The sequence below is a fragment of the Centruroides vittatus genome, unplaced genomic scaffold (assembly GCF_030686945.1).
Source record: "Centruroides vittatus isolate TY-2023 unplaced genomic scaffold, ASM3068694v2 contig_864, whole genome shotgun sequence".
Taxonomy (NCBI): Eukaryota; Metazoa; Arthropoda; class Arachnida; order Scorpiones; family Buthidae; genus Centruroides; species Centruroides vittatus.
The window spans coordinates 174,065-200,641 of record NW_027122564.1 but is presented as its reverse complement, the minus strand read 5'-3'; the positions used below and the strand labels follow the sequence as shown (position 1 = coordinate 200,641).

General features: G+C 31.0%; 1 protein-coding gene across 4 annotated transcripts in view; it reads left to right on the top strand.

The window, feature by feature from the left end:
- LOC136982824 (PH and SEC7 domain-containing protein 1-like) overlaps window positions 1–26,577 on the top strand; it is a 158,441-nt gene that overhangs the window by 95,008 nt on the left and 36,856 nt on the right. For all 4 annotated transcript variants that reach the window (XM_067279351.1, XM_067279350.1, XM_067279352.1 and 1 more), the window contains exon 7: window positions 6,621–6,717. In XM_067279351.1, coding sequence (XP_067135452.1) covers window positions 6,621–6,717 — 97 coding nt within the window. The remainder of the gene's footprint in view (window positions 1–6,620; window positions 6,718–26,577) is intronic.

Sequence of the window (26,577 nt, the reverse complement as noted above, 5' to 3'; positions counted from 1 at the left end):
AATAATAATAATTTCCTTTAAATTTATTTCATTATTTTAAATTTTAAAATTAAGATAGCAATTTTTAAATTATGTGCATTTAAGAATGAATGAAAAGAATGATGTATATTTAAGAAATAAAAATGAGAATTTCTCTACCTTAAATTATTATTTTCAATTGAATATCAGCAATAATCTTTATAAAAGCAAAATTATTTTGTTAAATGGGCTTTGCTTTAATTTAGGATACAAACCATAGAAACAAAATTCTGTAGTAATGTGACAATTGCTCATCATTTCTGTATATAAAATTAAACTGTTGGTTAGTTATGAAGCCTTTGTTTATAAGCTTACAGAATGTTTTATCACCTGTTATTATCTGGAAGGGCAATAAACTCAGAGGGTGAGTAGGAGAAGGTATATAGTGAGAGAGTGACTCTCTTTTATTTTCGATGCCATTATGGGAAGAACACAAAGGTGACCAGCGACAATGGGACTGTGCAAAAGAAGAGTTATGAAAGTCAACAGACTTCTCCAATTGACAAGACGACCAGGAGAAGACAGTGAGTATGTGACACAAAAATTTGAAGAACCTCTTTTGTTATAGTGTCTCCTCTTCCCTGTATTTTTCGATTGTCTACTGACAGTAGGATTATCTTACAAGAAAATTCACGGATTAGACTAATACTTAATTGTCGTGAAAAGAGAAAATGACTGAGTGTAACGGGAACCTAAAGTGTTCTAATATTTGAATACCCTCTGATTATTGAGTGTTTTGGATTTGATGTTAACTCAACTTTGAGTTGAGAATATAAAAACTTACAGTAATAGCACTCATCACACAAAATTATAGATAATGTAATGGCAATTTGTCAATGTATTAATAGTTTCGTTGATTGTATATGTGCAGTTTAAGTTACAAAAATAATGCAGTGTGTTATCATTAAATATTTGTTTTCTATAAAACTGAAAAATAAATAAAAATACATTGCCAAAGTTGAGGTAATCAAAAACAATCTAATAATAAACATTTTCAACCATATTTTAGTCATCTGTAGTTAAAAGAATGTAAAAATGGAATAGAACTACTTTTTTATATTTAAAATTATAAATTCAAACAAAAGAAAATTTTTTTTAAATATTTGTAAAAACCAAACCTCGACAAAAACCTTTAATGTGCAGCCTTTTTTATTAACTTTTCAAACGTTTTTGGCCATTTGAATGACCTTCTTCAGGAATAAAAAATCGATTTGTTTTCTATAAAACTATACACAAAACATGGAGGAGTGGCAATGGGAAGTCCTGTATCTGGTGCATTATGCGAGATGGTCCTAAGGACTTTAGAGAAAGCCATCATATCGAAATATGCAGTACATGTCTTAATATATGCACACTATGTTGACGACAACTTGTATGTCTGGTTTTTCTTTCCAGATAATCAACAATTTATCGGAGACATAAGTTCCAACAAGTTCAACCTAGAGCTCAAGCTAGAACAAGAGAATGATAAAACTATACTTCTATTGTTATGTCTAGGAAATGTAGAGAAAGGGGGGAAATTGCTACAAAAGTTTACAGAAAGCCAGCCTGTTGTTAATATCATGGACTTCCCACAACTGGCAAGTTATAAACTAACAGCATTTCAGGTGCTTATAAAGAGAGAGTACACACTGCAGCAAAATACAAGACAGAATTAAAGAATTAGAGCACATCAAAGAGCTAGCTAGGGAATTTGGAGTCAACCAGAATGTGATAAAGGCCATTATTAACAAAAGAAGAATAGAAGATAATGAAGTTAATGAATGGGAAAGAATAGAAGAATACACTGTGATGGAATACATGGCACCCCTAAGCAATATTTACAAAGAAATAGGAGCAGCAACAAACAAAAAGATAATTTTTAAAAGGAATTCAACAAGATATCTTGTTGAATTCCTTTTAAAGATTTCAACAAGATAGGTATCTTGTTGAAAGTGTCTCATATAGTACACTTCACGCCAGCATTTAGAAAATTCAATAAATGAGACTTCTGTGTAGTGGTGTAACTAATTTTTTAAAGATACCAGATGCTACATATAGACAAGGAAGACATAGACCAGAGCCTTATTACAGGAATTTACGAAAGGCGACAATAAGAACTTTACTACATTGGAACCACTGGGAGGTCATTAAAAGAAAGGTTAAAAGAACATAAAAGTAAGATACAGAACAAGCAGCCAGTTACTGCACTAGCAACGTACATTATAGCAGACCCGACAGAGGTCATAGTAGATTGGGAAAGAGCTAAAGTAATACGAAAGATTCAGGACAAGAGACACCTTAAATACACAGAAGCATGGAAAATACACAAGACCAACCAGGAAGATCAAGTGATAAACTTTAGAGAATCGAGTAAAGTCTCAGCAGCATGGAGAGTGGGTATAATCTGAATATTTTGGTATGAAAAAGGGACGAATGGTTAAAGAATTAGGCATAGTTGTGTTACTGTTTTTATTTATTTATTTATTCTTGTATCGTTTATATGTATATATTGACACAACCACTTATGTATCCGAGAACTATAACAATTTCTACCTGCACCACAGGTCATCCTCTGGTATTTTTGAAATATTTGGAACGTTTCTTTGTATCAATTCCAGTTCGAAAGTTATGTGAAACAGAATTCAAATTTTTATATCCATTCGAACAATTTGTTTAAATATAAATATATAAAAGATAAATAGAAAATAAATAAATACATAGATCCAAGTAAATTAAAATAACATAAAATAAAATAAAACAAAATAAAATAAGGTAAATTAACATAATAAAATATATTAACACAATAAACCTAATTATATGAACCGAGTGTATGCTGTATAACATATTATACTGGGTTATGATCAATCATATACTTCCATGCTGTTGGTAAATTTGTGGCATCTTTATAGTTCAAACATTTGCCCATACTGCTGGATCTATATATTTCAAATTTTTCCAAAGTCATTGCTAAAGATGGTGAGTGCACCTATCTAATAATTCTAGCTTCATTCCAATCAATCACCGAACCTTCAGTTTGTGCTACTTTGGATAGTGCTGTATTGTAGTGCCCTTTACTTATATCATACACATGTTTCATAAGCCTGTTACTCAACTTCCAGGTGGTGACACCAATATATTCTTTATTTAGTCCTAGTTAATCATTTTTGTATGGTATTCTGTACGCTCCAAACTGCTCCTCCTCCTTTATCCTGTCCTTGTCGTTTCTAAGTAGACTATAAATCGTGGGAACCCGTTTATATATTAATCTTGTACTCTTGCAGTTGGCTACTTCCTTCATGATATTGGACATTCTTCTGCTATATGTGAATTTAGTAATTTCTTTGTTTGTATTCTCTTTTGCCTTCTTTTTATTAGGTACTGAGTACAATCTTATTAACTTTTCAATGATTTCTGTTTTAAATCCTAAGGATCCAGCAATGGTTCTGATCCTATTTAACTCTTGCCACCTGTCGTATATGTTAGAGCAGTAATTAAATTCCCTTCTAATAAGAGCCCTAAATGCTGACAGTTTGTAAGCAGGCGGATCATTGGATGAGGAAGGAATGTACAATGGGTCGTGTGTAGGTTTAATCTATACCTTAGTGGTTAAGGAACTGTTTTCAAATGTAATATTAATGTCTAAAAAATGCACTTCTGTTTTACTAAGTTGCTTTAATTTTAGTTTTAAGCCATCCTCATTGGAATTTATCTTATTCAAAAGATTCTGTATTCTTCTGTCATTCTTCAATGAAATGAATACATTGTCTATGTATCTTTTGTATGTAATACTATTTCTACGTATCTACGTATCATGCTTTAATGGACACCTTATGCATATTAAACCCAGTCGTGACGGTCTACCCTTAACACGACCTATTAGTAAAAACTGGTTGGATTTGCATAACTGGTTATGTAACAAAGAAACAAAGAATACACAAAGATTACACTGTCTTGACTCACAGAAGGTCAGCGCTGAAAACGGGGAGAGTGAAACCAGGGCCGGATTTACCAATCCAGGGGTCCTGGGCACAAATTCGGTGGGGTCCCCCAGTGGCTTAGCGTAGTGGGGGCGGCAGGGGCGACCCGCCCCGGGCGGCACTTATAGGGGACGGCAAAATTTCACAATAAATAATAATATCTTGTAAAAATACCTGAATAAGGGGGCGGCGAAATTTTCCTCCGCCCAGGCGGCTGACACCCACGCTACGCCACTGGGTCCCCCCATTAAGAGTAGGCAAATTTGATGATTTAGAAAGTTTACACAAAATACTGTACTTTCAATTAGATTTGAACTAGGAAGTTGTAAATTTCATTTAAAAATAAGGTTATTGTAAACATACATATATTTTATAGTGTAAAACTAATTATTTTAATTTAACTGAAAAATACCTATGCGAAATTTTTTCCAGAAATTTTCCGATGTTTCATAGGTTTTTTCCCGGGTTTGGTTTTCTCTGCCTGTTGCCCTCATGACTAGGCCACACTAGGCTGTCGCGATAATAGAAAAAAAATTATGTTTAAACATAATTTTTTTTAGTTTTGTGGGGGCCCTGGGCACAGGCCCCAAATGCCCTTATGTAAATCCGGCCCTGAGTGAAACGAGGTCACCGTCATCAATCGCTCCCCAAGGGGTCAACAGTGCCACCAACCTTTTCTTACGTAATGGAAAAATATTTACAAAACATTACCGTGACACAATGCGTTGTACATAATGATGTCCTATAGCAGGGGTGGCCAACTTTTGTGTACATAAGATCTACTTTTTATCGTAAAAATGTGTTGCGATCGACTTGTTGTCGCAGGCATAGTCTAAGTGGCGAGGGGGGTGTGAAATACATACTATGTTTATACACTGTGCTTCAGTACGAGGTGCACTCCCGCGAGCTATGGGAAGATAAGGAAAATATATGTTCAAAACTATTTTTTATTTTTTAAATCACTTATTAAGTTTTCAAGATATAGGCTCATAAAAAAAATAAATTTTCAGACCCAACTTTTGATATTTGCAGTTACGAGTTCATTTCGTACAGGCGGCACTTAAAAAAATCGGTTTTCGACACTTTCAAGATCGATTTTTATTAACTTAAAATATAATTTAATCTTTTTTATCAATTACAATATATAAATTGTGGTACTATTTGTTCGTAAACTTGAAAAAGTTGTTATAAAACTGCACAGTACGGCTGATAATTTGATTATAAGATTTTACTTTCGCGATTTTTTTTTTTTTTTTTTTTTGGGCAAGGAAAATTTATCATGGAAGAATGATATAAGACTTTTAGACTTATTTTTTGCTAATCTATCAATAGCTCGGAGGAGTACTCTTTGTACTAAAACACCCTGTATATCTACCTACGTAAAAAACGTAATTATTTAACGGGCCAAAATACTCATGTCCGGGGGAATTAAAACAACATGAGTAATTATTAACAATATTTATTAATTTAAATTAGCTACTGATGAAGACAGATTTAGAATTTATTTTATTACGTTACATTAATGGGAAGGACTGAGTTTGCACGTCTCTTACCAAGGAAACATAATTAGGTGTATATCCTGACAAAGATAATAATAATGATTCTTCAGTATGGAAATCAGTCCGGACAGAATGTTTAGTCTTCGTTAACTTTAAGTATGAAAATGCCAATTCACACAGGTATGTAGTTCCGAAACAGGAATAAATATATTTGCTACATTTGGTGATACTGGGATATTTTTCTCAATTGACGTATTTCCAAAAATCCAAAAATATAGAGGTCTGTTGCCGAAAACGCTCACTTATCAAGTAAATAGATAGGTAAGAAAAGCCATAATTTAATTTAAAACATAAAGAACAGGTACTTACATTTTAAACAAATGAAAAATTGAAACTCAACGTTGTCACCGTGGATAAACAATATTGATTAATAATAATAATATTGTTAATACTAAAGAAAAGAAGCTACCGCATGACAGTATCAAATATTCAAGCTAAATGGCTGTGTTTTCTACGAGTCCAGTCATAACTGCATGCATATTGTTGCTTTTGCGCGTTACGTTCACGCGTTGCGTTCAGTTACAAAGTGTAACACATTAAGTCAAGACATTGCGAGCGATCGACCAAAATTGGCATCGCGATTGACCGGTCGATCGCGATCGACTTGTTGGCCACCCCTGTCCTATAGCATTTAACAATCATTTCAATCATTGATTCCAACAAATTTATCGAGAGATGGCTCCTAATGCCTACCTCTAGGCCAAATTACTTGATATTTAGTTAGTAATTAGTAATTAGTAGCATTAATATAACCCAGTATAATCTGGAAATCATTTGGCATTGATTTCATTATCATTAATAACAAAATTCTTGTAGAAATTAAACTTATAATATTAAGATATTTATTAAAAAGGCATTTAAGATGCAAGGAATTATAAATAAGCTAATAGAGGGGAAAAAAAATCCAGTTTATCATTTTAAAGATTTAATTGCAAAGTCATCAAAAATAAATAAATAAATGTGATCATAAACATCAATTTTGTCTTACATGATTGTTTATTTATTACAAGCATATTTTTGTTAATATGCACTGACAAATTGAAAAATAAAAACTAATTTTCATATAAAACAATACTATTTTTAGAGATGACGATGAAAAGCCTGTGGTGCCGGAATGTCATCATGCAGCAAGTACCCAGGATAATAAACAATGTTATGTTGCTCACAATCCATTTTTAGAGGTAGGATTTCAAATATATTAATTATATAACATTGCTTTTTTTATATTTTATTCTGTTTTAATTTTATTTCTAATTCTTATTCAAAGTATTGCAATATGTCTTCAAGATAAATTTAAAATATATTTTCTTATGCATGTAGAAAGTTAAATTTACAGATTATTAAATTATATTGTAGTATTATTCATCAAACAACATTCACTGAAAATAGTTGTCTTCTTTTTGAGATTCAAAAGTTGGCAGGTATGGCTCTGTTTTATATTTTGCAAGACTATTGTTTAAATGCAAATTGAATATTACCATTTAATTGTTATTCATTAGCTAATAATACTTTGGATCAGCTTTTAGGATTATTTTTAATATTTGTTTTTTATTATTTTTGTACTTTATTAACATAAAATTTATTTAATAGAGATTTATTTGGATTTTTACTTTATTTGTTAAAATTCTTAAACAACTTATTAATCAAAAGTACAAAAATAGCTTTTTTTTTTTTTTTTGGACATCTTTAATTTAAAAGTTCTCAGAATTTTACATCTTCATCAATAGAAACTTTTAAAATACATTAAAATTAGAATTTATATCTTTAAAATTATTTAAATTTACTTTAATATTATTAGAAGTAAAGCTTCGGAAACATTCTAATATTTGCATTTGAATCTGTTTAAAATTGAAACTGTTGTACTTCCTTGAGTCTAACAAGCAGTTTTTTACCCATTTTAGTTGTGTAAAATAGAGATACATCTAACAATTAATAGTGTCTTACATTCACATTTTAAAACAGCAATCATAAATTGTCATAAGGGGTAATATGTTATCCATCAATAATAAATGTTTCAGCTATACTGCTCAGTGGTCATATCAGTTTAAATGAATTTTAATGATAAAACATATTTAATTTAAACTCCTTTTTAATATGTTTGAATTACATGTTTTAAAATGACATTAGTATGCAGTATTAAAAGAAAAATTATATATGCACAATAGCAGAAATAGAGCTACTAAACATTCTATATTCCATAGCATTTATCATGTTTTTCTAACTTAATAAAACAATAAAATTGATTATTTAGAAAAGTTTCCTCCATAAGAAAAATCATAGAAGGATGCACCTTAAAATTGCTAGGATTACAATGGTGATTTTTGTTTGCATCAACACTTTTCATAGTTACATACCACTATTTTGCATCTTAACATCTTAACAATCTCAATTCCAAGATACTATATCTTGGAATTGAGGAAATACAGCAGTTTTAAGTGATTGTTAAATGATATGAAACACTAAAGGCCAATTTATAGTCCTTAATGTTCTATTCTACTTGCATCCCTTGATGATGATTCATTCCACTACAGCATCCATAGTGCCAACAGTCACATTCTGCTGAGTACCAGGTACTCAGCAGAATGTGACTGTTAGTTTGATGCTGGATCTTGTAATGCTCTAATGGAAAGTTTGATTTATGATCAAATTTGGCATTCCTTCATTGGTCAAGAACTAATAGAAATATGAGATGGTAACAGGTGTTCTGTATTTGATGCATGTGCTCATCAGCTCATCTCATACAAATGTAAAGTGGAGAATATTTGAGCCATGGATGATAAACTGTACAACAAATGCTTTAAAAAAAATCATTTAATATTATATAAAATTTGGATTAAAAGGATATAAAAAATAAAAACTTTACAAAATTTTATATGTAAAAAAATTGCAATCAATTTCTTTCCTGGAATAATAGATAAAAATTAATTATATAGTACACCTAACAAATAATTTCATTATATTGAATTTACTTATGATAGATATTTTAGATATTACTCTTGATTTAACAACTAATAATAGCAGCTAACTTTGAATATGTCTGCATTATGGAATAAAGAACATTTTTGCATCATGTGTAAGCAAGTGTTGGATCAAACTATGATAGGTTCCTAACTCTCAAATACACTATGACTGTTGAACTTAATGGAACATTGTTCAATAACCTTTAGTGCACCTCAGTGGAACTGCAACATTTAATCAAAGTGAAGTATAAACTGGCCTTAACATCTTCAGAATTTACAAACACATCAAAAAATCATAATATCCAGCAGCAAAAAAAATCTTAATAACTAAATAACTTTTTTGACCATTTTAATTTGTCATGTTCAGGTTTATATTTGACAAGTTGAAAGGCCTGATGCAGGCATTAGGGCATACTAAATTACAAATAAAAATAATAATATACTGAATATTATACTGTAAAAATATAAAATAATTTACATTGTTAATTTAAATTAATTTAAATAATAGCTAGGGGTGCTCCTAGTGGCTGTTTTTGGCATACCGTGACAGAAAGAAAGAAAATGCCCACTTTTTCAGCTTTATATAATAGATAGGTGACTTTATTAGAACATATAATTTAAAAATGTTGGAACATTATTTTATTAGTTGCAGCCACATGCATCACAAAGGATGTATACATATCAAAACAAATAAATCACTGTTATGTAAAGATGGAAAAGGTGTGGCATGCATTAGTGTATCTTGAAAAAGGACTTCAAAGCTAGTGAAATTCTTTCTTTGTCTTTGTAATTGATGGCAGTTGTTTTTCTAATTGCTTTGTATATCTCTAGTTTTTCAAGATGTTTAAGATGGGCCATCTTATAAGCTGGATCTTACATCCAGCTTATAAGTTTAAATGTGACCTTAACGTCATGAGTTGAATGTTTCATCATCTGAAGCTTTCTGAGTTGGCTAAGATGAGTTTAACAGTTAGACGGTAGCATTAAAACTTTTCATAAAGCAATGGCAGTAGAAGCAGAACCCAGAAAGCTTTTTACTTGTTATATGTTTGTTGGGATTAGGTTGGACTCCATCTCTGCAAGATCTTCACATTTCAGGATGCAAAATGACACTTTTGTGGGTTTAGTTGTAGGTTTGCTCATTGGAAACACTTCAACACAATCTCTAATCATTCGGCCATCAAGAAAATGTTGAACAATATGATGATGTCCAAGTAACAGACAAAAGATATACAGTAGAGAATCGTTAATCAGAATCAATTGGGGACTGGGGTTGTTCAGATTAGTGATTTGTTCTAATTACCGATTATGTACAAAAAAATACATTAACCTGTCCGATGTTCAAATTTTTCTTTGTTGCGTGTCGCTTTGTGTTGAATTTTTCTCCGTTGCCTGTCACTTCGTGTTGAATTTTCGTCGATTTTAAGCCTAACGAAAATTTTTATAATAATAATCGAGGCTATCGTATCGTTAAAAATTATTTCTTCATTTTGTACAAACAAAATAAATATATTGAAGAATATAAAAACATGAAAATTATACTTTAGAAGTAAAGCTAGTATCAAAAACGTTCAATTTAGCACAACACAGTCCGACTGAAAATGGTTCCGATTACTGGCGATTCCGATTACCGGGGTTCCGATTAACGACTCTCTACTGTATATATATATATATATATAGATTAGTCCCTTTAATACTTTATTGATCAGATGCTCAAAGATCAAAGTTCCTTACATAATCTTAAGCTCAGGATGCAAAATTCATATAATCTTAATCTATCTGAGGTGACAAAGGATGTCTTATCCAATTCTTGTTTATTCATTTCTCCTTGATAGTAACAAAAATACATAAAGCTCCATAGGCATTGTCTAGTGTTGTACGATTAAAACTCCTTGATTACCATGAGAGAGGTACTGAGAACATTTCAGATCCATGGCCAATCCATTTGTTTGAAAACAGTTTGTCTAAGCAGCTGTAACTTCATCAAAGAGAAAGTTGCAATGCTACCAAACACAAAAGAGTTGAAGAATGCAGTAATAGAAGCATTTTTTCTTCTAACACCAAAATATCTTTGCAAAACATTGAACAAACTTGGTGCAATATCAGACTCTGTCGTGATCACAATGGAGCTTGATATTCTGGACAAGTGAAGTATAAGATATGTTTTGACATATAATGTCTTGGAATGTATGTAAAGGAGATAGTCTTTACAAGAATAAGAAGAGGATGATGCTTCCTAGATACCATGTACAGTGAAAATGTTCTTTTCGATTTATTATTTAGTTAAATTAAATTTTTGTAAATTTATGTTTTATATTGATGAATTAAAAAAATATTCTTTATTAGATTATTTTTTTAAAGTTTTTATTTTAAAAAAAATGTTCACATACTATTTATTTTTGCTTAGTAATGTCTACAATGTTAATATTTTATATTGTTAAATAATTGCTTGAAACTAGTTCCTATTTTAAACATATTCAAATACAAATATCACTGAAGTTTATGGAGTTTTATTTATAAAAATATATTTGGTTAATAAATTTAAAAATTTGAACTGTTGTTACATTCATGGAGAGAAGTAAATACTATTTATTTTTAAGTAAATTTAAAAAACTTCAAATTTAAGTTTAATGTAATTTTAATATATAGAAGCTCCATATTTGCATGTTACTTGCACATTTCAAGTATTTATGGTTTGATATGTATAACGTTTTACATTTGCAAAGCTAAAATTTGCTTATTAGCAGAAGGTTTAAGAAAAGTAATGAAACAACAGATAAAGACACAATCAAACGATGTTTTAATGTTTTTATCATAAACATCAGCTGTAGCAATATCTGTTGTTGATCATAAGATTAAACTAGCGGCTACTGTCTTGAAGTTCGTGTTATTTTAGAACGGGTTCTCAAAGTGGTCATTACCGCCCCCTGAGGGCAGTGAGTAAATTTAGGGGACGCTGGAGGCAGGGTACTGAACAGTGACCAAAGGCAAAAGTTCGGGTCACTGATGGGTTAGGGGGCGTTGGGTATAACTTTATGGAACAAAGGGGGCAGTGGATTGAAAAAGTTTGAGAACCCCTGTTTTAGAATATACTTTTAAGCAGATAGCAATTTTTTTTTTATTAGTGTGTTGTGTGATTTTATGAGCAAATTTCAGTTATTTTTTCTTTTATTTAAATTAACAATGTTATCTAAACAGAATGACACTAGTGACAAAATATCAAAAAAAAGGCCAAAGAAGTTGATGTATTTCAAAGAAAAAATTCTAGTTCATTTGCTGGGAAGAGAATCAGCAGTTATAGATGGTTATGTCTTTGTGTTTCTGATGATAGGTTCATTTATGGCAAAGAAAATGTGTCAGAAATTATAAATGCAGTAACTTATTGCAGTAAAATTACAAATGTTGTCAGTACAGTCAATTCCATTTAATTGGGTTACCGGTTAATCGGGCAGCCGCTTTATTGGGCCAAATCTCAAAGAGCGGAAACCAAACTAATAAATTAATGTATAATTTAATCACTTAATTGGGACAGTAACAGAAAAGGAATTTAATAATTTTTGATATATTTTAGTAATCTTTCGAAAATATGTAGGCACTACATACACTAATGTTGTGTAGGCCTAACAGTTGGTAGAGAGAAAGCGATTTTGTCTTTTGCTTAGGCAATTTGGTTTTTCTGGAGAGAGTCAGCATAGCAGAATACATCACACAGGGATTCCGTCTGAGGTGGACTTGAATGCGAGTTACTGATCCTGCTCTGGATTGGACTAGACGATCCCCTTAAAAGTGGAGGGACAAAGATCGCTGGACAATTTTTTGAGGTCTCTCGATTGAGTTGGTAGACAGCTAGAGTTCCCTTGGAAGGTATTGTGTGCATAATTACGTCTAGATTCAGTCAGCAGTCATCCGATTGTTGAGACCAGCATCAAGCTGGTGGATTCTATGGATACTCCTGCCGAAGCGGCTCATTCCAAGTAAAGGAAACTGCTCAAAGGAAGACCATAAAATGACTTTTGGTCGAACCCTTTTCTTTTTCCCTTTTTAGTTAGAACATGTTCTAACTAAAAAGAAAGAAAGGAAAAATTGTTTGATCAGGAAGAGATCAAATGGTCAACCCTTGTGTACATCACTACTAATATTTGGCAACACTAGCATTATGTGAATCAGTTATCTATTGTTGTGAGTCTGGCAAATTTATAGTACAAATATTTTCGGTATTTTGATTTAATAAAGCATTAAAATAGGAACCTGATTATTATTTTTTGCCTACTTATTTATTTACCTACATATTATAGAATTTATTATTAGTTTGTTTAATTGGGCAGCCACTTAATTGGGCCAAAATGGATTAGTCCCAATGTGTTCCAATTAAGCAGAATCGACTGTAATTGAAAAATCCAACATAAAAAACACTTAAGCATTTTGATTGAAAATCAGTCACAGAAGATTGTGTTTTTGAATGGCCTTCAATGCTAAGATGAAGTTATTAACAATAAAGTTTTTCTAGGAAAATTGTACAAGGATATAGTAACTGAAGATTTTGTGTTCTATCAACAAGTTGTTACTAAAAGCATAGTAAGCTATAATTTATAAAACTGGAAAAGATGAGTCTGATGAATTACGAACAATAGCTATTGAAAAACTGTTAGAATCATACTAAAAAGGCAATTTGGAGAAAGAATATATTAGAAGACAATTTAGAAAAATTTATGACTAGAAATTATGTACTCCTCTCAAACTGCACTTACAAAAAATAACTACACTTTACCAACCTTTAACAGTCTATTTTATTGAAGTAATCTAATGTTTTCGGTTAATTAATTGACCTTTATTAGGATCAAACAATTTTCAAACATAATCAGTTTCTGATTATGGAACGTTTTTAACTTTAAATGTTTTCTCAACACCTATTGCACACGTCGAAAAATAGATAAATAGAATCTACAGACTGATAACATACAAATATATGCATGCATTAACTATACACGTAAAAATAAAAATTAATAAAAATAAATAAATAAATAGATAAATAAACAAGTGATGATATAACGGGCATTGACTAATGCCTATCTTTTATCTGTGCTTTTTCTTTCGCTGATATGTTCATAATGCAGCCGCTCTCCATGCTGCGGAGACTCTATATGATTCTCTAAAGTTTATAGCCTGTCCTGCTAAACTGCTCTTGTGAATATGCCAGGCTTCTGCATATTTAATGTGTCTCCTGTCCTGAACCTTATGTATTATTTCTACTCTTTTCCATTTCACTGAAACCTGTGTTGGGTCTGCTATAATATACATTGCTAAAGCAGTGACTGGTTGCTCATTCTGTACATTCCTTTTGTGCTCTTTTATTCTTTCTTTTAATGACCTCCTTGTAGCTCCACAAATTGAAAAAATTGTTCAATCCTAATGAAGGTCAATTAAATGACCGAAAACATTAGATTACTTTAATAAAATAGACTGCATGTTAAATGTTGGTAAAGTGCAGTTAAAAATTATATGGATGTCAATTCAAAAGAAATTGAAAAACATTTCTGCTAGTCCTTTCATACTGAATGTCAAAATGTTATCAAAAGGCATCACGCTTTCAGGAGGTTTCATTGAACATTTCATGAATATAGATTACTCTATGAAGAGGAATTTAAATTTAAAAAGGGATTGGAGCATACATTTTGTATTACCAGGAACTGTTGCATGACCTCTGAAGAAAAACAAAATCAGAGAAAAGTATTTTAAAGAATAATTAAGTAAATATTAACTATAATAATTATTTTTAACATTTTATTAGGAATAAAATAAATTTTAAAATATTTTTATTTTTTAATTATATAGTTTTTTATCCCTTAATCATATGTTTTGTATGTATTTCTCCTTTCTATATTTGTGGTTTATGTATTTACAACAGTTTTTTAGAATATAACCTCCACTAATATGAAACTTAGATGGAGCTTCTACTGTATATAGTGAGTGCACTTTTGCTAATCTAAAGTCCACTTAGTCAAAACTATTTTTGTTTGTTCTTCTGCTAAATGATCCAGTCAAAACAAATAAAATAATTATAGATTACTGTTTAATTTATAAAATTAATATGTACTGTACTATATATTTCAACATAAATAAATATATGTATCAAATATAGCAGGTGTGGCTGACTAATGGGGGGACTATGATCTGCTTTCAATGATTCAAAAATACTGATTATCTGCCATTATATTTTCAATTTTTTTGTAAATGTTTATTAACCTGCTCTTATAAAACTATAACAACTCTGAAACCATTATCAGCAAAATTGTTTTATTTAATTACATAATGTTTTTAGCTGTCCAAGCAACCATCTTTATGCTACACTGAATAGAGAGGAATACATTTTATCTATTTTACAATTACAGTAGAGCGTCGTTTATCTGAAAGCCGATCAACCAAAACATCGGTTAATCAAAAGCATTCCAGTCGGACTGTCTTGTGCTGAATCAAACGTTTTTGATACTAGTTTAACTTTTGAAATATAATTTTTTTATTTTTATATTTATCAATATATTTATTTTGTTTGTACAAAATAAAGAAACAATTTTTAACAATACGATAACTACAATTATTATTTTTAAAAATTTTTCGTTAGGCTTAACGTCGACAAAAATTCAATGTGTAGTGACATGCTACAGAGAAAAATTTCAACATGGAATAGGTTAATATATTTTTTCGTACGTAATTGGTTATCCGAACAATCCCAGTCCCCAATTGATTCGGATAAACGACATTCTACAGTATTTTGCCAAGTATCCTGATATATTTTTGTTTTATATTCAAATTTATGTATTTTATTTAATTTCGAATCTATATATTTTGTTTTACATTCTCCTTCTATTCAGTGTATCTTGAAATTGGCTACTTGAACAGCTGAAAACATTTCATAATTAAATAGTAACTCTTCTGGTAAAGGTTTTAACCTGGTACTACTCACAGTTGGATTTGTAACACCATTACTTGAGGGTGAGTGTGACACTCACCCTCAAGTAATGATCTTAAATAGCCTTCCTCAGGTTAAGCATAAATGGACGTTCCATTTATGCTTAACCTGAAGAAGGCTATTTAAGATATCTGAAAACATTAGTTTATTTGATTTTAATTAAAGAATATGCTAGAAAAAAGAGAGAAATGTGTTTTGAAACTTAAATAGATTAATCTTCAGTTTAATACAAAATACAAGAAACAAAAAAGAGTAAATTTTATAAAATTAAAGTATTAAAACAAGTGAAACTCATGATGAAATAGTGTTTAAAAGGTTACAACATTTTGAACAAAATTAAATAGAATATAATTTTAATATCAATAATAAAATTATTTGCTGTTTAACTTTTTTCAACTTATTTTGGTATTATTACTGGACAAAGGAAATTAGTCATAAAATAAAAATAAAACATTGTATTTATTTATTTTTACATTTAATTTAAAATATAATAATTGGGACTATTCATAAACACCTTCAATCAAATTATATGGGTGGCCAGTGAGTACAGGGATGATATCTTTGCTAAAATGTGTTCAGATCAAAAGATATTTATTATTTTAAATTTTTATATAAATGTTAGTTTAATTAATGTAAAATGGATTTCTACTTTAGAGTTTAAAAAACTAAAGCAAAAAGATGCCACTTTTAATTTCAATTTTGTTAATTATTATTTTGAATTAAATAAAATTCATAAATTTTATTCAAAAATTATTGTTAGTATAAGATAACAGTCTATTGAAATTGTACATTTCAGCAAACCATTTTGGCACAAGAGCATTTCTCTGCAAGAAAACTGTCATTAATTCACCATTATCATTTGACATTAATGTTACTTAATCTCAATGTTATTGTAACGACAATGTGTTACAACAAGTCATCATGAAATACAACAAAATAGATCAGACCAAGCCCCTACTACAATATCAATTGGCATGTTTAAATTTTGAAATATTCTGTAACGTTAAAAATGCTGTGTTACACAAATCTGTAAATTTGAGAGAATTCCTAATACTAAACATATAACCAGAATCCAGGAAGGAAATTACAAGATAGCCAATGTTTTCCTGGATAATGTGGTCTTACGCCATACCTTTTTTTTGTATATTTTATTTGTATATATATATTTCTCATTTCCCTTTATTCCTCTACCCTTTGTTTCTTTGTCCCCCTTCTTTGGGAAACTTCTCTCTGCGGGTGGCGACGAACTGGTTATAAGACAAAAGAAACAGATAGCCTGGAGGTGCTAAAAGGGAGATAGACTGGACACTTTTGGCTGAGACATTGAGCTGTAAGAACGTGTTTGGTGAGGTCTCCAAGTCAATTTCGCACCAACGAAAGAACAAAAGAGGCAGCAAGCCGAACGTAGCAAAATCTAGAGAAGAACTCTAGTATTCTAATACAAAAGCCCTTCTGGAAGTTTATTGAAGGAAACACAAAGAAAGGAGAAAATTTGAACTCCACAGTCATTGAATTTCGTATTGTCCAAGAAGGCCTAAGTTATAGCCACCACCATGAGTTTGCTAGCTAAGTTTGGGTACCCGTTCTTGTCTGGTTCTATCCTATTATCTACACCTTCTTTTTCCTTCTCTAGTATAAGCAGTTTTAAGTAATTAGTTATAAGTTTCTTTTTTTGCGTTCCTTTTGTGTCGCGTCGTGTATCTCAATTCTTTTGTCGCGAGATTTTAGAATAACGATTCTGCCCGAGTGTCAAAAATTTATGACCTTTGTCCAAGGAGTCTCGGAATACAAACAATAATCCTGTATAAATTAACAAACGCGGGTGAAAAAAAAATAAAGAAGTTTAATTTTCTTCTATCTCCTTGTCGGACTCTTTTTCAACACATGTGTTTTACAACAATAAACTTACAAAATGAATGACTTTCTGTTTTGTAAGTTTATCCTGAAGAAGGTTAAAATACAGCCAAAAACTTTAGAGATTAAAGAGGTTAATGCAACTTTAAAGATTTTTTGGAGTGTTTTAAAAAATTATAAATTATTGTACTTTAAATGATCGCATGTGTCATTTTTCAATGTTATTTTTAATAATTTTGATTGTGTAACAAAATAGTTAATTTTCAATAAAATTTTTCACCTGTTTATTAGTATAAAAGTCAAGAGTTTTATAAAGGAACAAATTTAATAAATTTATATTTTTATAACAGATCACAAAATTTATTAATGAATAATAATTTTAAAATAACTTCTTGTGGAAGTCTTATAGTTTTATGGTTGCAGATTAATAAACAGATAAATTATTTTTATATAATAAAATGTCTTCTTTTTAAAAAAAACACCACCACAAAACACCAGGATGTATTAAATAATTAAATGACGTACTCTGAGAACCAAAATCCTTATTTTAAATCTTAATAATTCAGAGATTCTAACATATTGCTTTTCTAATTAACAATTTTAACTATCATAAATTTTAGTTTGCAAAATGTGTCAGATCATCACTAATAAATAGCATGTCCCATAAAGATAGTGGAATGATTCATTGTTACACTTTAGGTATTGCTGTTTAAAATCACATTGTCATTAAGTAACATTAATGTCAAATAATAACAGTGAATTAATGAAGAAAGTTTTTCTTGTGCTGAAGTGATTATTCTAAAATGTACTAGACTGGTAGTATAACTACCTACCTTTAGAAAAAATGACTTTATATTAATTATTAATAGTTAGCCAAACTGTTACCCAAATAACTCAGAAATTAATATGATTATTATAGAATATTTTAGCTTGGTTGTTTATGTATATCTATAATAATTTGTTAACAGAAATAAAACAGGAAAAGTAATATTTTAATGCTTGAGATGGCAGCTCTAAACTGTATACCAGTAATTATCTTCCTGTGTTTTCAACAGCCACCCAGAGGTGCAGGGTATAAGGTAGGGCATGTTATACAAAGGATTTGTTTTTGTTTTTGCAATCTTCTGTGGGTTATCTGCCCAAAATCAGTATTTATTTATTATCTGGTGTAGTACTTATTTTGAATAAGAACCACACTGGCCTCCATAAACTTATTTTGGTCCCAACTCTTTGATCAAAAATACTAAAAATATTATCTATCAGTATATCAAAACCTTTGTCTATTTAATTTTTTTGAATTTTAGCATCTATTATTATTATTGTGTTGGTGGATTGTATTTACTTGCCTTATATACCAGTGCCTAATACTATGTTCAGTCAAGGCAAAAGCAAACTATAGAACAAGCTATTATTTTGTTTACACACTTTTTGTGTTCGTATTTGTGTTTAAAAATTTTCTATGTAAATGTGTTTAGTATGGTAGCTCTCTGAAGTATGATGTATGTGCTGTTATGAAGGCCTAATAATTATTATTATTATTAGTATTATATGGGGGGATACAAAAGTAGGTACATTAAGACCCCACTTAACGCTGCCTCAATTAACGTTGATTTGATATAACACAGTCTGCTCGAAGCCTAAAAAAAACTCAAAATTTATGCCAATTTAAATTATCGCAGCGTTTCATTGATTCGTATATAATACAATTATTTATGAACACAATCCGATCAGCAAAAGATGACAAAAGGGTGTTCTTTCTTTAAATCTATGTTTGTTTGGTGCAAATATAACATCATGGATGCCATAAGCAATATCAGCTTTGCTTGGCAAGAATTAACTGATAAATACACGAACGAAGTGTGGAAGAAATTATGGCTGAAGGTATCCAAGAATTCTCAACAAGAGGAGCCTCTCGCTGTATCGATTAGGTTGACCAAACTCAACCTTATCGATACAGCAGAACTAGGAGATGTAGATGAGCAGGATATTGAGAAGATACAGCAGGTTTCTGGTGAGAGCCTTACCAACAACAACCTTGAAGAACTGGCAGAACAACGAATTCAAGTAGAACTGGAAAATAGAGATTCTGAAAACAAAGAACCCAAAAAATTTTCCTACAGATTTTCTTAGTAAAAGTTTGGTAATGATAACTGAAATTGTTGATCAAATTGTAGTGAACGATCCAGATTTCAAAAGGAGTGCAAAAGCAAAAGAGGCATTTTGGATGCAATCTTCTGCTACCGACATTTGCTTAAGGAAAGAAAAAAAGTGACAAATGAAACTTTGTGACTTTATTGCAAAAAACAAAAATTTCAGAAAAGTCAGGACCTTCATCACAAAAAATGAACTTTACATTTCTGTGTGCATATGTTTATGTGTTATTTAACATATATTATTATACAATTTAATATAAAAATAACTTAAAATTAAAGTAAAATTTGTTTGTTTTTGGTTGTGTGTTCCCCTTTCCCTATTTACTCTATGTTAAAATGACCTCATGTAATGCTGTTTCATTTAGTGCTTTGTCGTCTACGAATGCAACCCCTGCATTAAGCGAGAGTCTTAGTGTATACAGTTGTTATTATGGAAAAAAACATACAGGGAGAAAATAGGAAGAAAAAACATTTACTTTTATGTACAAATTAAATTACAAATAAGGAATACAAACTAATAAAAGATAATAAAAATAATAATAATGAACACCAAACATATGTATTTCTCAACTGTATACCTACTTTGCCTAACCTGTATATTTAACCTGTAGTCTGTCCAATGAAAGATGAATTTTTCAAAATATTTTTGATGAGTGGTTAGTCATCAAAAATTAGTTTCATTGATTAAAACATGCAAATTAATAATTAATGCTAAAAAGTGAATTTTGTTTACTAAAATAATTATCTTTATGACTGTGTAAGATTTTATCTTGTTTACACACAACATTACTTTTTCCATTTTCTAATGAAATCAAAACTAGAGTTGATATCATTATTGTTTTGTTTTATTAGCTTCATTTTTTAAACTCTACAGTGTAGAAATCCATTTTATATTTATTAAGTAACATTTTTATACAATTTAAAATATTAAATAACTTTCGAGTTAGAAGGTATCAGTAAAATAAATTTTTACATAACATTTTCTAAACAGTAATTGGATGAACGAAACAGAATTTTAGCCTCTCATTGGATGGCCTGCCATTATAATCCATCAGATCTTTACCATATAAGGGAGTTCGTCATTGGTTGAACAGGTATAATTAATATTATTATTATTTTCGATACTTAATGCAGTTTAGGTGGTTTTATCTCAAGTATTTCATTTTTTTTTATTTCACTTATTTTATAATTACATGTACTATGATTTACTAATAGAAATAAAATGAAAAAAAAAGGGGGGGAAAAGTGCCTGAGATGACGCCTTCGAAAATGCATATGAGTTAAGTGACATGTTTTTAATGGCAATTCAAAGGTGCTGGGTATACAGTGTTACATGTTGTGCAATGCTTTTATTTTTGCTTTAGCAATTTTCTGTCTTGTGGGTCAGGAAATTATGGTACAGTCAGACCTGTCTAAAGTCATCCTTTATAAAAGTGCATCCTCTCTTAAGTCATTAAAATACCAATACCAATTTAGTCTTTTTAAAATCAATGATGCTAAAGTCTGTAAAGTCTAGTCACAGTTATTTGCTAGAACTGCCTAAAATGTTATATAAAGTCACACTTGATGCTACAAACAGTTAATGTCAAACACACTGGTTTTTGTTTCATTTTTAAGAATAAGTATTGTCTTAAGGTGACCAAGGATGTGTAAACAAAAAGTCCAGAATATGAAAATGAATTTACTTAGGAAATTTTGAGTTTACAAAATAAACATTCACATAAAATAAATTTTAAAAAACATATTTGAACAGTCAGTTAGTTTAACAAAATTGAATCCACTCTAAAATCTGCTGTTTTTCAAACTTTGTTTTCACGCCCAATCTACTAGTCTGACTACCGGTTTATTTAATCCATAAACTCTTTTAATCCATTAACCTTTGTATCCAGTACTTCCTTTACTGTCCAAAAACAAACGTTTTCGGCCTCACTCGAGGTCTGCTTCAGGTTAGTCAAACAAAAGAACAAAAGAGAACTGGCTTCCAAATTATTTGAATTAATCCTCGAGGAACTTTTAGTTTTAAAATATATTCGAACCTAATTTTGAATATACGCGTGCGCTATGTAGCGTTGCTGTTTTCGTATTCTTCGCATACGTAACGCCATGCGTATGAAAGGGCGTTGCCGTACATATAAAAGATATGTAGATGCGTATTTATCCTGTGGAAAACGGAAACAAACATCAATAATTTTTTAAGTCGCATGAACAACAATCCATACGGGTTGACCCTTAAAATGGACCAAATGTCTACCACCAATGCCCACTTCTTGGATATCAACATCAGACTAAATGGAAGAAGGATTGAAACGGGTATATACTATAAACCTGGCTACATCCCATGGTTTATTCCAGCAAAATCAGCCGACCCTTACACATATAAAATCGCAGCGTTTCGTGCTTTAGTTAGAAGAGCATATACACACCCTTCCAAGTTGGAGGATACTAGGATGGAGCTACAGAAGATAGAACGCATCGCGATGGCACATGGGTACAAAAAGAAACTAATATGAAAGCTAGCACGAGCCTAATCCAGACCACGGGATATGCAAGGTACAACCATTACGCATGGGGATCGGATTCAGGAACCGGCCAGCCGATACGTGGTGGTAGAATACAATCGGCGACTACAGACCTTATATAAGGAAATGGCAACCAAAACTGGTACCAGAATGGCGTACAAAAGGTCCCAAGATATATATAAATTGTTGCGCAACGCCAAGGACAAAATGAACCCACTTCGAGCTCCGGGTGTATATAGTATTCCAGTGAGAGATGACAGATTTGGGCGTGAATTGGTATACAGTGGCTCCACTAAACGTTCTATCCAACAGAGGATCAAGGAGCACAGATACGATATAAACTCGTTGCACCACCACCTTATCCATCTATGCCACTGATCCACGCGAACCTATCCAACGCCAGATTGATAAATACAGTCTTTTAGACGGATGACATCAGGGCCCTCGAAGCCCTGGAAATATACAGGGCCAGCCAAGTAGGAAAATGCATAAACTTTAAGGACGGCAATGCCCTTTCATACACATGGTGTTACGTATGCGAAGAATACGAAAACGGCAACGCTACATAGTGCACGCATATATTCAAAATTAGGTTTAAATATATTTTAAAACTAAAAGTTCCTCGAGGATTAATTCAAATAATTTGGAAACCAGTTCTCTTTTGTTCTTTTGTTCGACTAACCTGAAGCAGACCTCAAGTGAGGCCAAAAACGTTTGTTTTTGGACAGTAAAGGAAGTACTGGATACAAAGGTTAGAAAAGAGTTTATGGACTTTGTTTTCACATATTTTGGAAATTCTCAATCAGTGCACATTCAAGATTTAATCTTAGAGGGAGCCAAGTTGAACGGATATAAAATTTTAATATGAATTCAATAAAATACCACCTTATGTGACTGGTAAATTCTTATAAATAATATAAACATAGAAGATTTGACACAATACAAATAAAAACATGAATTTTAATTAGGAAAAGATTTTTGAAAAATTTTCTAGTTCTCCTTTTTCTTTGGAGGGTGCTGGAGCCCTTTGGTCTCCCTTTGGGTACACCACAGTTCTCCATCATAAATTGGCAGAGCTTGTTCTGAAAGTTTTTGCAAAGTTCTGCAGTGGAATTGACCCCTATTCTTTGTCATCTACTTTTTGCTTTAACTGGTATCAAAACTGTTCAATTAGTCACATTGTTTTCATGAGGAATGTACTGTATTTCATGTTGGTCAAAAGCAGCAGTTGTGTCTTGAGTGTAGTGGGATGTTATTGTATCTGATCAAAATATATCACCACCATTTGGAAAGTTTTTCTTCAATAATGGAACTAGTTTCTTTTTCATGCAATTTGTACTATATACTTCCATGTTAATGGAAACTTTAGATGAAAGCTGAGACTACCCATGAGGAGTCACAGTTACTCACACCACATCCTTTGTTGGGAACTTTGCATGACGTTGAACTTTATTTCCAACATAACATCCTTTCCTCTTTTACAGTAAAAACTTTTTTCCCACAGATTCAGAGCATTCAGTATAAAATAAGACATATCATCCTTAACAACATCCAGGTTGCTTTTTGGACCACAGGTCTCCATTGGAGTAATCTAGTTTCTAGCTGCTTTACAATATACTTGGGTGCAGAAATTTTTTTCCTAATAACAATATTTCTTTCTTTTAATATCTCTTGCACATGTATGTAGGATATTTTAGTCTTTCAATCTAGCATACAGAGAGAGTGGCTCACCTTACCAATGGTGGCATTGGTTAGCTGCTTATGCTTTGCTTTAGTTATTTTAACCCTTTCACTTCCTTCAGCTATAGATAGTGTTTTTGTTTCATCCACTCTTTTACTTATATTAAGTATCATGCTTTTTGGAATGCTCATACAGTGAAAAGTTTACTTTTCAGCAAATTTCAAGTATAAAAATTTTCCAGCATGGTGTATGTATACATATATAATCATCACTAAGCATTAGGTGCTATCTCTTATTAAATTTAATAATTATAATAATTACAAATTAATTTAGAATATTCTGAAAGAAAAGAATTAGCCCAGAGCAGGACTCGAACCTGCAACTTCCACTTTTCATGTAGATGTGTTACCAGTTCCACTATCCAGACTCAGAGTGATTCTAACATTTACCTCTAGTACCAAATTATTTTACAGTTAATTATTAATAATAGCACTTAATTAGCTCAATTAATTATGGCAATCATTTCATAACAATTTCCAATGATTTTTCTACATTTGTCCTCTTACACCTTCCAAAGTCAAACAATTTTTAGATAAAGAATATTTGGAATTGAATAAGAAAACTAAAAATCTTCATGTTATGTTTCTTTTTTTATGTGCATATGCAGAAAAAAAATGGAAAAAGTTATTCTGGAATTTTAGTTTACATGCCTATATAAATATTAATTCATTTTTAACTACTTTGGTTATAAAAGTCTTTATTGCTAATATTTTATTAGGTTACTGTACTTCAGACATGGGAAAGAAAGCTAAGAAGTGCAAATCTTTATCTTATGGTCAAAACTCTTACTACAGCGGAAGCAGTGGCTTAGCATAGTGGGGGCGGCAGGGGCGGCCCGCCCTGGGCGGCACTTTTAGGGGGTGGCAAAATTTCACAATAAATAATAATATCTTGTAAAGCTTTGAACCATTTCGTTTCATATTTTTGTCCCATCTATGATTCAGACCGATTGAAATGAGTACAGAATTTTTCATTACTTATACCTAAATAAGGGGGTGGCGAAATTTTCCTCCGCCCCGGGCGGCTGACACCCACACTACGCCACTGAGCAGAAGTTCATATCTGAATTGCTTCTCACCCAAAAGAAATTGCTACCTGAGCAAAAAATGAATTTAAACTGTCAGCTTCCATCCATTATTCTACAATATGCAAAGTTTCGAAGTAATCTGCTGATGATTCAAAAATTAATCAAATTTAAAGGAAATAGACAGGTACTTTCTCATAAACTAGGCGGTCAGTTGCTTGAATGGTTTTGGAAACATTAAAATTTAATAATTAGTAACTTTATAATTATTGAAACAAGAAAAACTTGCTAAAAGAGCTGAACATTCAAAACAATATTTTCTCGTGGATGGTTTCATAATTTTAAGTAACATTATCATATCAGATTAAACTTCATGACAAATCAGCATTTACTTTTACAAATGATAATTATGAAGAAATATAAAAGTTAATTAAAAATATCTTAGTTAACTATCTTTTCAGATATAGAAAATGCTTATAATTTTAAAGCAATGAAAGCACAAAAGCATTATTATTCCTAGCAGCACTCAAAAGATAGCGAAGAAGTTTTATCTCTATATAATATCAGAATTACTTTAAATTCAAAATAATTGCATTTGCACTTTAAAAGAACTTAGGACATTGTGCAACTTTGTCATATTAGAATAGAATTGAGACCAGAATTGGAAAGAAAGAAGTGATCTTTGCACTTGCTAGGCATGGAAGAGACAATCCTTGTACTTGCTGGCCATGGAGAGATAATCCTTGCAATTGCCAACACAGAGAGGTGATCCAAAACATAAGAACAAAGCAATCAATGCCAAATGCCAAATGTTCTTATGTTTTATAAACAGTGCGACTCACATTAACCAGTTGACTGGTGAGTCGCACTGTTTGTATTCATTTTGGGGTGTTGTGCAGTTAAGTATTCTTATGTTTTGTTCATCTTTGATGCCTATTTTCTGTTAGGTGAACACAATGCTGTTTTTTTTTTTACCCCAAATTTCTTAGTCATGCTCAGTTGCATCAGAGAGCAAAGACATTGTCACTTTGATTCCACTGTATCTTGAAAACAAAGTCATGTACTCCCACTTTTTATCATATTCATCACAATTAATGGAAAGTGGCAGTTTAATTAAAATTGATCAATCAAATTTTGAGATCAAATGCAATTTTCTAATCCACATAGAAGCCACATATGCTCCATCTCAAGTATCTATAACAAATTTTTTCAGTTAGCAGCTTCTGTTTCATTTACTTTCTTTTTTATTAAATTTAGTTGTATGTAATTTAATATTTGTTTAATAATACTGTATTTACTCAATTAATCTATGCACCCCATTTTTTAAGATACTGTTAAAAATAGAAAAAGCTTGACAAATTTAATTTATTATATATTTAACAAATTTTATTAATTTATAATTATAACACATTAGCAATCTACACTTTTGCTATTTTGTAGCATTCAATATACAGTAGAATCTCATTTTAACAGATTGCAGAATAACAGATTTTTTCTGCAGGTCCTGTCAAATCAATGTAATTTTACCTCTTTTTAGCATATTCGTAACTTGGAATAATGGAGTTTTTTTCTAGTTCCATCATATTTTTTTTTATTTTTAATTACTAAATCACTGTTTCTGGATATTGAATTAAAAAAAAATATGTTGCATGCTGTGAAAACTAAGTGCATAATTGTCACAGTTCTCACTGCTAACATTTCAGCCACACATTAGTGTGCTCTTGTAGTGCATTGATTAGTGGAGGAAAACTACTTCCAGCTTAACACTTCCAGATATGCATGTGTGTGCAGCAAAGGTGTGCCACAGCTTTGTTGCACACACG